The sequence below is a fragment of the Mytilus trossulus genome, chromosome 2 (genome assembly GCF_036588685.1).
Source record: "Mytilus trossulus isolate FHL-02 chromosome 2, PNRI_Mtr1.1.1.hap1, whole genome shotgun sequence".
NCBI lineage: Eukaryota > Metazoa > Mollusca > Bivalvia > Mytilida > Mytilidae > Mytilus > Mytilus trossulus.
The window spans coordinates 68,951,106-68,968,491 of record NC_086374.1 but is presented as its reverse complement, the minus strand read 5'-3'; the positions used below and the strand labels follow the sequence as shown (position 1 = coordinate 68,968,491).

Below are 17,386 nucleotides of genomic sequence, written 5' to 3'. Positions count from 1 at the left end.
TAAAATCAGTTGAAAGAACCGACACAAAGAGAAAAAGGGAGTATATGACCAAAACATCACTAAATTGTATTGTATAAATAGAAAAGAAGATGGCAAAATATGTGTATAGTGTATTTCGGTACAATATTGTTTCAACATTCACAATTCATTATCTACATTGTGACCCGACTTAAAAATATGTTAAAACATACAAATATTCAGTTAGAACATGCTGACATTATGAATGTATTTTTGCAATTTTTTTCTCCACAAAACCATTCTCCAAATATAGAACAATATTTGATCCTAATTACATGAAACACCAAATCATACGCATGCCAAAGTGCAAAAGTCTTCAAACGATTGCTATAACTACATTTAAAACCACAAACTAATAAAAGGTGATGAAATAATATACATTCTTATACAAAATGCATCTACAACGGGTTATTTTGCATACAAAAACTAACCATAAATTATGTTTAAATGTTTTAATCATAAGAAATCAAAGAGGTGAAAGGTACCCTCAAACTCACCAGTCGTGAAAAATCTAACAGCACTACGAATATCATTTAACTTATCGAATATATATATATATATGTATTTACCAATCGATCAGTATCTCATCCCACAATATTAGTCAACGGGAGTTAATTCTAATAGAACTAAAATTGAAAAGAAACCATGAATTGTCAATTATATATACATGTTATCAATATTTGGAATATAAGGGGGTCTAGGAAGGTGTACTGTACAAACCTTTCATAAAATAATTGGTAACTCTTTATATCTTAGTACCTTATTTACTACGTTCTTTAATTCTAGAATATTCTGTTGTTTTGATGCTTCAATATAAACATAAACAGAAATATAGATAAATAGACCAGCACTTATATTGAATAACGACCATTTTTTCTTAGTCTGTTTGATTTCATATATATATTGAAAAGACACGTGTATCATAGATTTACCTGTATGAGAATATTGTTTGTTGGCTGGATCATTCAACGAAATATTTATTCCTTGTGCATTGCTTGCTTCACTCTTGAATGTCGAAATTCCATACTTTTTAATGAATGAACCACATATTAAAAATATACACAAACTTTCCCGCTCATTTGAAGTCGCCTGTAAATCGAAGCCATAACCTCTAACATGATAATGTTAGCTACAGTAGTGAACTGATGTTCATTTCATAATCGATGGAGCAACAAAACCAAATAATTAAACAAATCCAAGGAAATAGCATAATCTTCAAAAGGAGGGAGACGAAATGCTTTGACCGGGTAAAAACATCCTGCAATACATGCATCAACCATCATACGTATCTACGTACACATTCACGTAATAAGTAAAATCACAAAAAAAGTTTGAGGAAATTTCAATACGGAAATTCCCTTATCAAATAGCAAAATCTAAAGCTCAAATACATCAAACGAATAGATAACAACTATCATATTCCTGACTTGTTACAGACATTTTAAGGTTGCTTAAACCTGGCTTTACAGCTAGCGAAACCACTCACTTGTATGACAGTCTCATCAAATTCCATTATATTAAAAACGATGTGTAAACAAAGCAAACAGACATAATCATCGAGTCGGGGTTGCATCTGGAATATATGTCTGTTTTTGCTTGTGTGAGAAAAATATGATTTTAATCGAAAACAGCTGTAAAATGCAATACTTTTCACCACATGCTGATACTTATCCTGTCTACACTTCCGTAAAATGACGATCATTTCACATCGTTCTCGGTAACTTCAAATCAAAGTTTCCAGAAATTTGTAATCATGTCATTGCAGCTGATAGGATTTGCTGTCTTGTTTATAATATTTTTCAACATAATAGGCAAAAACTACATCGTCATTAAATACAATGACTCTTACAAGGAGTCACCTGTAAATCAGTCGCTAGTACGTGTTGATGTAAATCACATTTGTTTTCGTTTGTTGTTTTGTACAATCATGTGGAAGTTAGTTTTATCGTTTGAATTGATAAACAGTTATGACGGGAAATGTCTTAGCTTCCAATGCTTCATTGGGTTTGTTTATTGTTGAAGGTGGCATATGGTTTTCAATATACAAGGAGTTATCTAACTATTGTTTTGGGTAATCGAAAGGCGATAGAACTTGCTATTCTGAGCATAGATGCCATACAGATTTTTGTCTATCTTTCATGGATTGTATATCTAGATATCAGCCATTAAATGCATGTCGTCCCCTATTATTAACCGTTATTCTACGAGCCAGGTGAGCTGAAAATGTGGAATTAAATGCAGCTACCATTTAATTTCAGGTAAGATCAATCTTCACTGAAATCTTTATTTTGTTTTTAAAGAAATACAAAAGCATTTCCTTGAGGTCTTAAATAAACAAACGGAAAATCTTTCAAAAAATTGTTGCAAACGATTACAAAAGAGGGGTGAAAGATACCACAGGGACCGTAGGAACAAGTAAGGAGTTTGTGGTGAAGGTATACATGTACATCAAACTCAACACGTTTTGCTTTGTTAATCACTTTAAACTGCCGAGCACTGCAAACCCGATTCGTTTCCTCTGGAAACTACTTCTTTTAAATTATATTTTCACTGTTCTTTGTTTGTGGCAGCTTGAATATGTTTGAGGTATTTTTAGTAAACACTGTATTTTGTTCTTGAAATCTGATTTATTTACAATAAAATTACAATAAATATCACTTAAATTTATACATGTAAATAATAAATAACTACAATTTTCAAAATGGCTTTTAAAATAAATCTTTATACTTATATTACATATATTGATTTATTTCTCCCAACAATCTTTATTGTTATATTGTTACAGGATATGCTATGATGTCTTGAAAAAAAGACTCAAATAAACGGTTTAAGTTGACAGCAGGACGGGAGAGTTTGAATTGTCTCCCGTTTCATACGAACTACATTTCCAAAGATAAGCACGTGTCGACAAAATTTGAGAAAGAGGATATACCCAACCAGACAAATCACAATGGCGTTAAATTGCAGAAATATTAAATACGAAAAAAAAGTAATGGAGGGTCATATATTGACCTTATATTTTCTTATAGTTTTTTTCTATTATTATTTAGATCAATATTAGCAAGATGTTTTTCCGCATATGCGAATGCATTCCTATTGCATTGTCTATCTGCCAATTAAACACATTACACACCGATGAAAGTGTTCCTTTCGCTAATTCGATGTTCTTAAGAAGGGTAGTTACTCGAACAACTGGCATCTCATTACAGAGTCATTAATTGAAAGAGCGAAACGATGTGAAGTATTTATATATAACTTGTAAAAACGATTCAAATATATGTAGAACAAAATTTAAAATACAAAACCAACAACCAAAAATGAAATTATCCTGTTACTGTTTGTCATTATGACAAAATGTTTTATTTTTTTTTATTTTTTGTAAGGATCTAAATGACGCAAAATATATGTTTCCGAGTATAAATTGAACACACGCATCTAAATTAGTCATGCGTAGTACTACCACATTACCCATCGCAGTTTTTCATTTAGATTTTCCTCCTCTAATTTAGTAGGAACCTCTAATATTGCACAAGTAACATTTGAAACGTCTCCTGAAAATAAACAACATACATATCATGTATTGGATAGCTAGCTTAACCTCTCACTTGTATGATAGTCTACGCAATTTTCTAATAATGTCCGTTTTTAAATTGATAAATTATTAAGAAACTAAGGTTAGAACTTCCTCAGGCAAAGTTGGCCTTAGGTAGATGATGCTATTATTTTCATGTCGTTTTTGGAATTATTACTCTTTAACTGCTTTTATTCTTGTGAATCGTTGGCTTTCATATATTCGGCTTTGAGCGTTGCTGAATGAAGAAAATTTAAGCAAATTGGACGCATGACATTAAAGGGTTGTTTTAAATTTTATTTATACAACAAATCTTTGTAGTACGTTTATGTTTTCGTAAATACTTTGTATGTTTGAACTTTAATGAGAAGATTTTTCTTACTTACTTTCATATCAATTATCTATTTTCAGTCATTTTAACATAAATTATTTTATATGACTTACAGTTAATGATAATACTTTGTTAAATTTAACTTTATTTGTTATTTCTGATAGTGAAGATTCCTGTTCATAAAACTTTATTGTTATAAAGAAGTTAAATCTACAATCATTTTCTTGAAATCTTTAACTTTCCCCAAGGAACTATATTACAAATGTTTGTGCTGCAACGAAAAGTAAGTAATAAATTTTGTGACCTGAATACACAATTGTTATTAGCTGTTTTTTTATGTTTTTTTTTGTTTTTTTTTAAAGATATCTAAAAAATATACTAGCATGTAATTTAGTCAATTTGAAAATACATTAGGTTCAATAAAAATCATCCCAAACCCTAATTATATTGAGTGTCAAACAAAATAACATACACAACTACCAACACATATGTATTAGAACCCAAAACCAAAATCACTCAAAATAAATATGCAAATAAAGGATTTACGATATAATAAGAGATCAAAGGATTTCACATATAATACTTACCGTGATCTTAAAAAAAGAATAAAGTAAAGATTTATTGCAACAATGTAATTGTGTAATCATACGTTTTTTGATTGAGTTAAGTCTGCCAATTGATATTTTATCGTATGTTTTTATATGTTGTGATGTTATGCTATTGTTTCAGAAAAAGGGAGAAGGTTTGGGCCCATTAAAACGTTTAATCCCGCTGCAAATGTTTGCACCTGTCCTAAGTCAGGAATCTGATGTACAGTAGTTGTCGTTTGTTTATGTAATATATTCGTGTTTCTCGTTTCTCGTTTTGTTTATATAGATTAGACCGTTGGTTTTCCCGTTTGAATGGTTTTACACTAGTAATTTTGGGGCCCTTTATAGCTTGTTGTTCGGTGTGAGCCAAGGCTCCGTGTTGAAGGCCGTACTTTAACCTATAATGGTTTAGTTTTTAAATTGTTATTTGGATGGAGAGTTGTCTCATTGGCACTCACACCACATCTTCCTATATCAATGTAAACAAATTTATTTTTCATAAAGCTTCCGACTGGGAATGTTTGCTTTCGACGTGTAAACATCCGGATAAAATTATCGATATTTTAAATAAAGTTATTTTAAAAGTTTATTAATTTAACACTGTAATTAAATCTATGAATTGTGTGTTTATCGCTATTAATATGATTTTCTTGTCAATAAATTAAAACTAAATATTATTGCTATACACATGTACATTAACGGTCCTATATTCTGTCGATCTATATATTTTGGCAATCCACAATGTCATGTTTTCCTCCGAATGTAAATGTCGTCTTTAAACTAAATCCACAAGATGTTGGGTTTGTACTGATTGATATATTAGCCTTTGATATACGTTCGTTTATTCGATGTTATTGACTTTGAACTAGTTTTCAGTAACAGCGAGTACTCTCAGATCTATACTTCATGTCTTTTGTACTTTTCTTTTGTTTGCTTTGTATCGATATAATGAGTAAAACCTTTATCATCATGTTTTCTTTTCTTTTTTGTTCTTGTTGTGCTATTTCACCACTACTTCAGAACATGCTTAACCCAATACACCAGATTGCATACGTGTCCCAGGTCAGTAGCCTGTAATTTCATTGGTTTGACCTGTGATTGCTTACCTCCACGTCATCTGGTCTCTGGTAAAGAGTTCTCTTGTTGTAAATCCTACCAATCTTTTTATTTTTTTATAAAAGAAAAACACGGGATTCGAGCGTCGCTGGTGAGCCTTTTGTAGACGAAACGCGCGTCTAGCGTATATACAGAATTAGGTCCTGGTATCTATGATGAGTTTGTTTAGACGTTGTCTTTTTTTCTGACAGAATAATAATGCATAGGTCTACCTGTTACCTGATTCACTGTATAATGTATTTTACAGATTATTGAAACAGAAGAATAATTTTTAAATTTTATTTGTATTTTTGGAAAGTACACGTCGAACTATGATTATGAAGTACCATGTGTATATTTCTAATTATTAGCATTTACGTGCACTACTAGTATATGTTTCTTCATCATAAATTATGTTAAATTTAACCAAGACACATGCAATAGTATAGCCAACTTATTACAAGAATCCAATCTTTACCTTTTCGGAACCTGAAGTCTTCTTGCCACTGACCACGTGATATACTGTAGTATTCAACAATACGAACAGCCTGTCCTGTTTCCATTAATGAGCCTCCAAATACGTAGATTCTATCTCCTAAATAAAGGCAAATTATGTTTTAAAGTTAATATATATATTTATATATATTGACAAAGTGCTGTGTTGACTATGCGACTCCCATACTAATCTCCTATAATAATAAAAACACATTATTTTTGCTGTTTAGTCAGTAATAGAGGGAGGTCAATTTCATACAACAATATTTTTACTACTGTTAAAATTATCACCGAATGATTCTACGTTTAAAATTAAAATAAATCTGACCCTAAATTTGGGTTTACTTATTAAATTAAAGTTTTTCCATTTGTTTGATGTGTTTAATTTTTTGATTTTGCCTTTTTATGAGGAAATTTCTGTTTTGAATATTCCTCGGAGTTCAGTATTTTTTTTAATTTTACTTTTCACAATTCTCACCTATTACTATAGCACCAGCGCTGTGTCTCCCATAAGTCATTGCTGGTAACTGGTTATGCCAGGGAGAAATCATTTCACCAACAATATCGGTTCCATGTTCTGTTCTACTTAAAGCAGACACACTCGTAGTGTATGAATGCATCCTCCTCTCTGTCATAAATCTATATTTATTGCTGGCCTTTTCCATTTTTGAGGATACTCCTGTTAAATGATACATGTTTCGAATGTAGATATGCGAATGATTATCTCGTGTGCAAACTTGCATGGAATCGAAATATACCATTCACAATAACTGGAGATAATTTATGCTTCAACGTTTTAGCTACCTTGGCCGGCATTAGCTCTTATGGTTGTCCGTTTTTGGTTAATAGCGTCCTTTTTAATAAGCTTTGGATTTTCAAATATGTTGGCCACGAGCATCACTGAAGAGACATGTATTGTCGAAATGCGCATCTGGTGCAGAAAAGTTGGTAACGTATATTGGACCCTCAATGCTCTTCAACTTTGTACTTGTTTGACTTTATAAATGTTTTGATATGAGCGTCACAGATGAGTCTTATGTAGAAGCAATGCGCGTCTGGCGTACTAAATTATAAACCTGGTACCTTTGATAACTAATTATCTATGCATCTATGCTACTATGTCTTGTAGTCAGCACTTTTGTATTGACATGAACATCAATTATATGGTCTTTTTAATTATACATTTACTGTTTGCAAAAGTATGAATTATTCGAATTATTCGAAACACTTAGGCATCCTTAGCCTAGGCATATAAGCTTACACGTAATTTTTAACTGTTTGGAATTTTGTGATCTCAAGGCTTTTAAACTTAATACTTGTTTGGCCTCATAACAAATCCATCTCAAACTAGTAGTGGTGTCTAAAATTGGTTTGATCTGCTGTGCTGGATGTATAAATCCACAGCCACATTCGGTCTAATTTTAAACGTTAACTCTAATTCACGTGCACATGTAAGTAAGTTTCTGTATGTAAAGGAATTTGCGCAACTTTTGGTATGGCTTAACATACGACATGTCCCTAGTCAGAAATATGACAGTTCTTGTCCATTCGTTTTTGATGTGTTTTGTTATTTGGTTTTGCCGTGTGAGTATGGCCTTTCCGAATTGATTTTCGTCTAAATTCAGTATTTTTGTGATTTTACTTTTCACAAAGCTTTTATAGTATTTCAAATCTTTGTTCAACGATCCTTTTCAATAGATACATTGCAAGTGTCTATAATAATTCATGAGTAACAGAAATTTCCCTGAGATTGGCAGTTGTATATGGAAATTGGTTTTTAAATGAAGCTTTAAGTTACAATGTAAAATTAATTAGATAATATCGGTTTCCTGTTACGTCCAATTAAAACAAACTATCTTTATTTGATTGGATACATTATTCACAACCAAAGCAATGTAAAAATATCTTTTCACTTGTTAATCCAATCTCATAATTGAAAAATAGTTCAAATTGATAGATTTCCTTATAAACTAACGTCAGTTCAATTTTTCTCTTTTCATTTGAAGTTTAGTAACATTTGAGATGTCATAAATAAAATACTTATCTCGGGCGTTTTTACTGGTTTAAGTCAAAACTTCTGTTAAGAAACACTTGTTTACAATATTTTTTACCTTTGTAATAATAAATAATAACTATAAAAAATATCTGAAAATTCTTAGTTAACAAGGCGAATAATATTCTCCTGTGTCTACTATGTCACATTCGGGGAAAAGGGAACGGGATAATCTATATGTCTCGCTTTTTTATAACAGGGATGGCCTTATTGTTACATGTATGTAATGTAAAAGGGGGACAAAAAATACCAAAGGGGCAGTAAAATGTAACAGATCAGATATATGGCAGCAACCATTTGATTTTATGGAGGGGGGGGGGGCTATTGTTTTGGACCCTGAGAAAAAAATGTTTGTTTCACCCTCAGCTGCCACTACATGTATATGTAATGCTAAAATTGATAGAAAAAATATTGTTTTCGGTTTGTCGCTAAAAAAAATAGATTGTTCTTCGCCGAAGGCGAAAAAAAAGTTTGCATAGAAAAAAAACATACCCCCCCTCCCCCTCCCCCAGAAAATCAAATGATTGCTGCCTTAGGCGTGGGCATGAAATAGCAACAATAACAACCACTGCACAACTCTTTCCTGACTTAGGACAACTGTCAACTGTACTCTTAATTTTGGATTAAATCATAACATAAATATATTCTTTCAGTGCATCCCATTTAAAACAATAGTAAAATATCATCTGTTGTAATATTTTTAAATTCTCATTGCGTTTAAAAATTTGAAAAAAGCAACTTTCTCAAGAGTATAATTTCATTTGCAAAGCCTGCGTGTGGTATAATCTATATACATTCATTTTATTGTGATTTTCATTTATCTATCCGCCGTACGATATTTGGATCAATTAAATCGCACTAGAATACAGCCATGAATAATGCATAGGTCTATCTGTCATTTGATTCATTGTATAATGTATTTTACAGATTATTGAAACATTTGCTAGAAATTGATATTCTAAAACGGGCAAACTATGGATACGTTTGATAAGCAAACGTGAATCCTTTTGCATCAGAATAAAGTTTCTCTGATCAAGTTAACAGATAATAATGAAATATGTCACGTTTGTAATGGTGTTGATTGTTATAATGTTGAGATATGTAATCACTGTACACAAAGTCGACAACAACACGTATACAATTATATTCAGATGCTTTAGAACTACAAGTATAAGACAAAATAGTCAGATATTCTGCGAAGGCCAACAATTCATTAATTTGAAAATCCGCTTCCTTAACTAATACAAAAACACGGTAAAAACAGTATAAACATATACGAGTCTAGTAATTGTCGCATGTTTAATTAGAATTATGTCATTATTTGAACGGAAATGAAATTAAAGAATTCACGAAGATACTATAATAAAATTTCAGCTATAAATTTCGATCTTCTGCGTCTAAATAAGTTGCTATATTATAAGATTATATTATTTCCGTTGCATAAAAAATCCAATGACACTGTACTGTTGCTGAAAATAAACAAAATGCACGTCAAAAAGAAAGTCGGCAAATGTTTCAAAACAATTTGAATGTGAGAGTGGAGGTTACTTTTTAAAAATCGAACATGTATCAGCACTTCTACAACATTGGCTTTGATCACGTAACATTGCCAATATAATATGTTTAAAGGAGGCCTGAACATTTCGAGTATTCTTAACATCTAACTTAAAGGTTGAATAGATTTATATACCTATAATTACCGTTGGTCATCTCAACCAAATTGATTTATTGATTTTCTCGCTTGAGCCGGTACGGCGAAAGTGAAATTAGCAATCAAGTTGGGATGACCGATGAAAATCAGTATTTGCTATTTTACCTATGACCACGTTGTTCATTAACAACGACACGTACATCCTATACCTTTTTAGCGTCATTTCTTCATATCACTCTACTGTGTTGAGTAAAGAAATTATCAGTCAGAAAGATCAAAGACAATTTCGTAAAATAGCGATAATCTATAGTTAACAAAACAAAAATGATAAGGAATTGTACGTTAATGTTGTGGTAACTTACCTCCAATAAAATACAGGTTTCGTCCATGGGATACAAAACTAAATCTATCCAAGCCATGAGGCAATCTTTGAGGATAATCACGATCTAACTCTTTCCATTTATTCTTTTCAAAAACCCTGTATGGAGATAAAAATTCAGATTTAATAATTAGATTCATATATACTGGTCTTGCGATTTGGTCATTCCACATTTTGTTTCTATGTCATATCAGCCATAATGATTCCGAATAAGGTGTCGTTTTTTCTTGTTTGTTTTTCAAATTGGGATTTAATTTTTCGGATCATTTTGGCGTGGAAGTTGTGGTCTGATTTTCCAATGATTTTATGATTACTTTTGTCCGTTTGTTTAAATTTCTACAGGCATGTTTGTTTGATAAAAAATACAATGTGATATCTGCATTCAGCTAAACATGAGTTTCCTATATGTACTTTGAAAGTAATAAAACTATTTCATTTTTAATCATCAGTGCCTGTTCTTTACATAAAAACACAAAAAATGTTATTGCGACACATTCTAATCATAGTATGGCAGTGACTTACACACTTCTGTTTAGTATAAAGATAAGGAGACGTGATGCATATGACTTCCAATAGTAAATTATGTGCTACTTTTTTTTTTACAAAATTGCGCTTCAAAACGACAATACTGTTCTCCAATTCATATCCCCTGATTATGTTTATTGTTATGTGTAAGTCTGTATATTAAAAAGTGTGTACATATACATTGTTCTTCTTACCTTTTTTTCAAATTTTCTAGATTTACTCATAAATTTGTTTGAAGCGGGTGATTTAAATACATAAAATTTATTGAAATATTTTAAAACTTTCGATGATGATTTTTAAGTTTTAGAATATAGGATGTTTCATAGTGTTTACATGTACATGTATGTGCATTTCATATACATTTATCTAATAACACATTCCATATATGAGCAGATATAATAAGTCAGATTCTAGAGTATTCGAAGATCTAATTTGCAAGTCTTTTATGTTTCATCAAAAAGTAGTTTTACGCTTAATTTATTTTGTCATATTTGATTTTGACAAATGAATATTTGCCCTAATAAAGAGACTTTTCACTTTATGGTGAAATTTCTATCGTTATCAATAATAATAAACATGAATTTCTCATAAATTTCTTTGAACCTTGCTGATATGAATTCGATGTTCACCAGAGAGTGCCACTAAATTGTATTTATGCCGATTTTTCCGAAGATTAAATCGAATCATCAAATACAGATATACTAATTCGGTTATTTCATTGCTAAGCAGTAAATTCTATTTTTGTTGATTGTATCCAAGATTAAAAGAACTGTGTGAATTTTAATGAAGGATCTCTATACAACTTAGCAATGACATCCTTAATCAATACTTTTTTTTATATTTCAAATCACATCAATTCTATAATCGATGGAAATTATACAAATGCGAATGAATCACTTCCGATTTCTACAATTTTATGTCTTTAAAGTGAAAATTAATCCGCAATTTAGAAGGTAATGAAGTTTATACGAGGAGTACAGTACAATAACACAGCAATAGTTCAGTACAAAACGTGGTGCTTTAACTAGTCAATTCACCTGAGAATTCGTTGTAATTGGGTAATAATTACGACGTTTCTAAGTTTCCCACTGGTTTGTCACGAAAACAGTAAATGTAAATACAAATACAAACAGGTGAACCAGTTCTAAAGCATTGTTTGGCAACCAATGACAACACTGACTTTCTAACCTTTATTTTAAATCATTGTTTTTATTTACAAAGCTTTGTAAAGTCTCCCACATAAGTTAAACAATTTAACACATTAACGTAAAAAGCAGATACATCACTATAAATACAAATTCCAAAAAAAACCTGAGTTATTTCGAAGGGAAACTTAAAACTTTAATGACCCAAACAGATTTTTAGCAGGAGAGAACGGTAAAAAAATACATAACGACTAAATTAGAGATATAGCAAAAAGATAAACCAATATCGAATGTGACGCATGTCGAACATGCGACATTTAATTGGAACAGAAGAACAGTAGTCTTAAAAAAAAAAAGACAGACAGACACACGTGAAAGCGACTCGATGATACCTGCGTGTACCGATTCAAATATATTTAAAGATTACAGAGGAGTTAAAATATGTTTTGCTGTTGTGCCACTGTTCCAGGTTTTGAGGAAATTGAGCGCTCTCATACATATTAACCACGTCACAAATTGCATATTCTTGTCAGGGGCGGATCCAGCCTTTTTAAAAAAGGGGGTTCCCAACCCAGGACAAAGGGGGGAGGGGTCCAACTATTATATATCCCAATTCAAATGCATTGAGCGGCCAAAAAAGGGGGATCCCAATCCCCGGACCCCTCTCCCCCTTTGATCCGCCAATGCTTGTCTCGTGCAATTCAAGACATGTACATTTTGTGTTTCAGTGATTGTTTTTGGTTGCTGCCACGTTTGCATTGTTCTTAGGCTTTTTATAGCTTAGTAATACTATACGTACGTCATGCATTTTGCCTATTGTTGAAGACCGTTCGGACTTATCAACATGCACCGATTAAACAAACAAAAAATCCAACCTATACTGTTTAGTTAACTACTAACATTTGGCATAACAAAACTTTCAAGTTGTATTTATTCATACGCACTCTTAGAGAAAAGCAATCACATATCATTTAAATTATATTTTTTTTCAAGTATAATCTTAAACGTTAGAATAGACACAACACTGCATTGTACTTAGAAAAAACTACATAAGCATGTTACTAATATGTGTGTATTTTTTTTTATCTATCCTGACTGTAATTGTTGGCTTGAATCGGAATTTCAATATACCGTATATGAATAAAATGGAATACAACGAACGAGAGATATCATGAAGTCTCAGATAACGGTCCAAAGTTATGATCACCTTGGTTTACTGCAGAACGGCAATAAAGCCTTCGGGTGTACATTTTGGGGTGCAGGATATATTAGTTCACAGACACGTCTGGAGAGAATGGAGTCGTTAACTTCGATCGTTGTCTCGGAAAGAGAAATGCAACGCTATATTCACGTTCTTGATAGAACCCTTGCAACTTCTCCTTATATCCATAGTCGGTCTGTTATAAGGCAAATGTCTGCCATATCCAACATACTTTCATTGTCCGTACATTAGGGAATCAATCAATCTATCTATCAATCAATCTGTTTTATAGTCTCATGCATATATAAAATCATTTTGGTATGCATGAGGAGTAATATGTACATATATAAAGAAGATTATGGACTAGACCATAACCATGATAACACTTGAAATAGGTATGTGTGAATGCAGCAGGGCCATTTTTTTTTTTAATTTTTCTCAATTTCAATCTAATTGAATATGCCGATATTTATAGCATTCACATGATGTAAACAACCATTTCTAGAGTTATCAAAGACCGCTAATAGATTTTATAATAGAAATTGAATTTTCTCACCCGTCTATAATATTTGTAACTAAGACATTAAAAGAAGTCATAACATCCGAAACCGATAGTAATGACGGAAAGAACATCCGGAATTCATTTTGTTTTCCAATAACAGAAACACAAAATACAATTTCTATACCATCTTAAGGGTAGAGAGACATAATGATTGATTTGATCTGTAAGACGGTTAAGCGATACACAAAACTAGGTGTCCTCATTTAGTATTACAGATTTAATGGGTTTCACAAATCGAAACAAGGACTTGGTTGCATCTACAAGAAGTTAAAGATCTTGTTTTTGCAAGTCCTAAAAACGATATTACCTAATCCCAATAAAACTTTCTAAAAATCTTATGTATCTTTATAGCATCATGCATTTCATATTCGAGTTTTGTTGCATCTATTATAGTGTTTTTTAAAATACTAATATCAAAAAGTAAAATCACAAAAATACCGAACGCCGAGGAAAATTCAAAACGGAAAGTCCGTAATCAAAATCCAAAATCAAAAGCGCAAACAAATTACACAAAAGCATATCAATAATTGTCACATTCCTGACTTGGTATAGACATTTTCTTATGTAGAAAATGGTGGATTTATTGCTTATAAAAAGAAGATGTGGTATTATTGCCAATGAGACAACTGTCCACACGAGACTAAAATGACACGGAAATTAACAACTATAGGTCACCGTACGGCCTTCAACAATGAGCAAAGCCCATATCGAATAGTCAGCTATAAAAGGCGCTGATAAGACAATGTAAAACAATTCAAACGAGAAAACTAGCTTTATTTTTATAAAAACATTAACGAAAAACAAATACGTAACACATAAACACATAAACAAACGACAACCACTGAATTACAGGCTCCTGACTTGGGACAGGCACATACTGTTTAGTTAAACCTCGCACTTGTATGACAGTCACACAACACTGTCTTTGTCTTGTCTATATTTGTACAAAACAAATAAACATTATAAATATGCAACAGCCCGACTAGTTCAATGACCATATTCCATTTCAAACTAACGTTCAAATAATATTCAAAATCTAATGGCATTTCGAACCTCCAAATACATTGTTTGATCATTTGAATGCAAGGATTTAGTTACAGTCATTTCTTTTACAACATTATACACTAATGAAAACAGCAAAATCTACAATAAAAAATACTCTTCTGACAGGCTTACTGTCTACTGTTCTATGTTGTGTTTTAGTAATAGCAGTGACCATCGAACTTAGATCTTTTGCAAGTTGAAACTGAACACCCGAAAAGATGATTTCAGATAATTTTGGTTTCAAATGACAGGATGTTTGTACAATTTTACAAGCGGACAGTTAATGTTGGGTTTTGGGTAATGGGGTGATTAATATTCTGATTTTTGTGACCAAGACTTTTTATTCCGCTGTTACTATGATAAATTTGTTATTGATTAGCGCTTTTTCACATTTTGAAAACAACATGCACAATCAAAACAGAATTGCTCTCCCCTGTAAATATGTTTTTATTTTAGCAAATAGCTACAAGCAGTATCTTTGCTATGCAAATGTTTCTTTTCTGCATGAAAGTACCGACAGAATTTTTCCACTAATGATGCACTTATTATAGATATATAATATGGTTATTATTTATATTTGTGTCTTTTTTACTATAGTTAAAAGCATCTTTTGCAGGTTACCAAATGCACAGTAGTTGCATGAAACGCATCGCGCTTCTGAAAAAAGTCATTTCGCATTATTGACTAATCTCATTTCGCCGTTCATATTCTACAAGGCGAAAACGCGAAAGAGCCTTAACCGGCCACCAAAAAGAACCTTTATGGGCAACGGTTTTACAATTAAATGATTAAACGGCATATGCATATACAATTGCATTGGCATTGAAAATTAAAAAAAACCAACAGTTTGTATACTTTACTGTAAATAAATACTCCATCAAGACACTTAACCTAAAGCAGTAAACCGGATGACGAACATAGAAATAAAATTACAATATAAAAATAACAGAAACAACTGCTGTGCGGAATGGATACGGATGATTAGATTGTCACCAACTTCAATAAATGTAGTTCTAAGTTTGCGGAAACTCCTCGTAGAACTGTAACCAACAGTGAAATGTAATGTTATTGACTAACGATGTTTAATATGTTAGTGATCGTACGTTGTGAAGTTATTTTTCCTAAGACCAATTGAAAATACTGTTGTCTAAGCGCTGATATTGATCGAATATTGAAAATACGTTTATGTCACTCGCAATTGGAATCTAAGTTGGAAAATATCGTTCTCAATATTTAATTTTTCTGATCGAATATTGAAAATACGTTTATGGCACTCGCAATTGAGAGACAAGTTGAAAAATATCGTTCTGAATATTTAGATTTCCTGAATTTATAAACTATAATTGAAAAATGTCATTGAAAAATGAAGAACAATTCTGCATCAGATTAAAAAAAAAATAACTCAATAACTAATATAAATCTACGTGTTAATAAGTCATATATATTATTGGAAAAATATTAACTTTTAATGATTATTCATCAAAAGGAACAGAAATTGTGATATAGTATCCAAGGGATTTCAGAGTGAAAGGACAATATAAGATGACAATGTGTTGTGCTTAGTACACATGTATATATAGAACCAATTAAACATCCGTTACATCGAAAATGAAATATTGCTACGAACGATGAAAATATGGATTAGAAATTTCGATTTTATTAACCTCTAAGACTTATACAAAGGAAATGAATTAGAATAAAATTAGTTTAGACTTTAAAGACAAAGTGTCCATTTGTAAAAAATATTTTTTTTCAAAAAACGATGATTCATTGCATACATGCAAATGTGTCTGAAGGACTAAAGTATTAAAACCATACTGGGAATGATTGGTGATCTGAGTCTATACCAGCATAAGAAAACAAGTACGTATCTTTGTATTTGAATCCATTTTCATTCAATGTACATATTAGTATAAGATTGTAACCAAGGACATATAGATATCTACATTAATACGATCTTGCACTTAATTGTTCTTAGAAATTTTCAATATGTTGTAACATCCCTTAGGCGAAAGATAATGTTTTAAATTCCACAGTTAATTTTACGCGTGTCTGGGCTCAAAATTTAAAGCCTGGTATCTACGATGAGCATGTTCGTCGCGACTGCGATAGGTCGTGGGGTCAAATCAAAGACTCTAAAATTGGTACATTGTATTTGCTGCTTCTCAGATAAGCACGCGTTAAGGCGAAATCTAACAATCTGTTAAAAAGACTGTTCGTCTCGAAGTCAAGTTAATATGTCCGAGTAATTTGTATCCTTACGAGTTCTGCATACCTGTCAGACAGGGTTTAACTTACCTCAACCTCATTTCAGTGATCACTTATAAGTTCAGATACTATACACAATATATCAACTACCATGGTTGGTGTTAATTCGAAATTATTGCTATGTGTGCATGTCTGTACTAAAGAGCTCATTTGATCTTGATCAGATCTAATTTACGTTGTGTGTTGGTCAAAGCTTAAATATTTTCATTTGGTATGTTTCTCAGATACTATAAGTAATTTATTATGTAACTGTAGTAAAATCCTTAATCTTAAAGACAGTTAACATACTTTTAACCATAATGGTTAAATCATGAATCATATCTATTTTCTTTTAGCGTACTATGCATTTTTGTTTTAATTCTTTATTCCTTTTTTACATCAAATTTCTAAAATGCATAGGTTGGTAGTTTAAATAAATGTAAGTTATCATCAGCAGCATTTATAATATTGTAAAATGA

At 31.6% G+C, this 17,386-nt stretch overlaps 2 protein-coding genes across 4 annotated transcripts in view; one reads left to right on the top strand and one right to left on the bottom strand.

The window, feature by feature from the left end:
* Window positions 1-3,252: 3,252 nt before the first annotated feature.
* LOC134707881 (kelch-like protein 4) overlaps window positions 3,253-17,386 on the bottom strand; it is a 64,894-nt gene continuing 50,760 nt past the window's right edge. For all 3 annotated transcript variants that reach the window (XM_063567992.1, XM_063567991.1, XM_063567989.1), the window contains exons 5-8: window positions 10,167-10,282; window positions 6,579-6,779; window positions 6,084-6,200; window positions 3,253-3,569 (exon numbers count right to left, since the gene is read on the bottom strand). In XM_063567992.1, the coding sequence (XP_063424062.1) occupies window positions 3,475-3,569; window positions 6,084-6,200; window positions 6,579-6,779; window positions 10,167-10,282 (529 nt within the window). In that variant the 3' untranslated portion in view covers window positions 3,253-3,474. The remainder of the gene's footprint in view (window positions 3,570-6,083; window positions 6,201-6,578; window positions 6,780-10,166; window positions 10,283-17,386) is intronic.
* The window catches only part of LOC134707880 (uncharacterized), a 47,952-nt gene continuing 46,988 nt past the window's right edge, over window positions 16,423-17,386 (top strand). The window contains exon 1 of the mRNA XM_063567988.1: window positions 16,423-16,523. The gene's annotated coding sequence lies outside the window, so the exon portion shown is untranslated. The remainder of the gene's footprint in view (window positions 16,524-17,386) is intronic.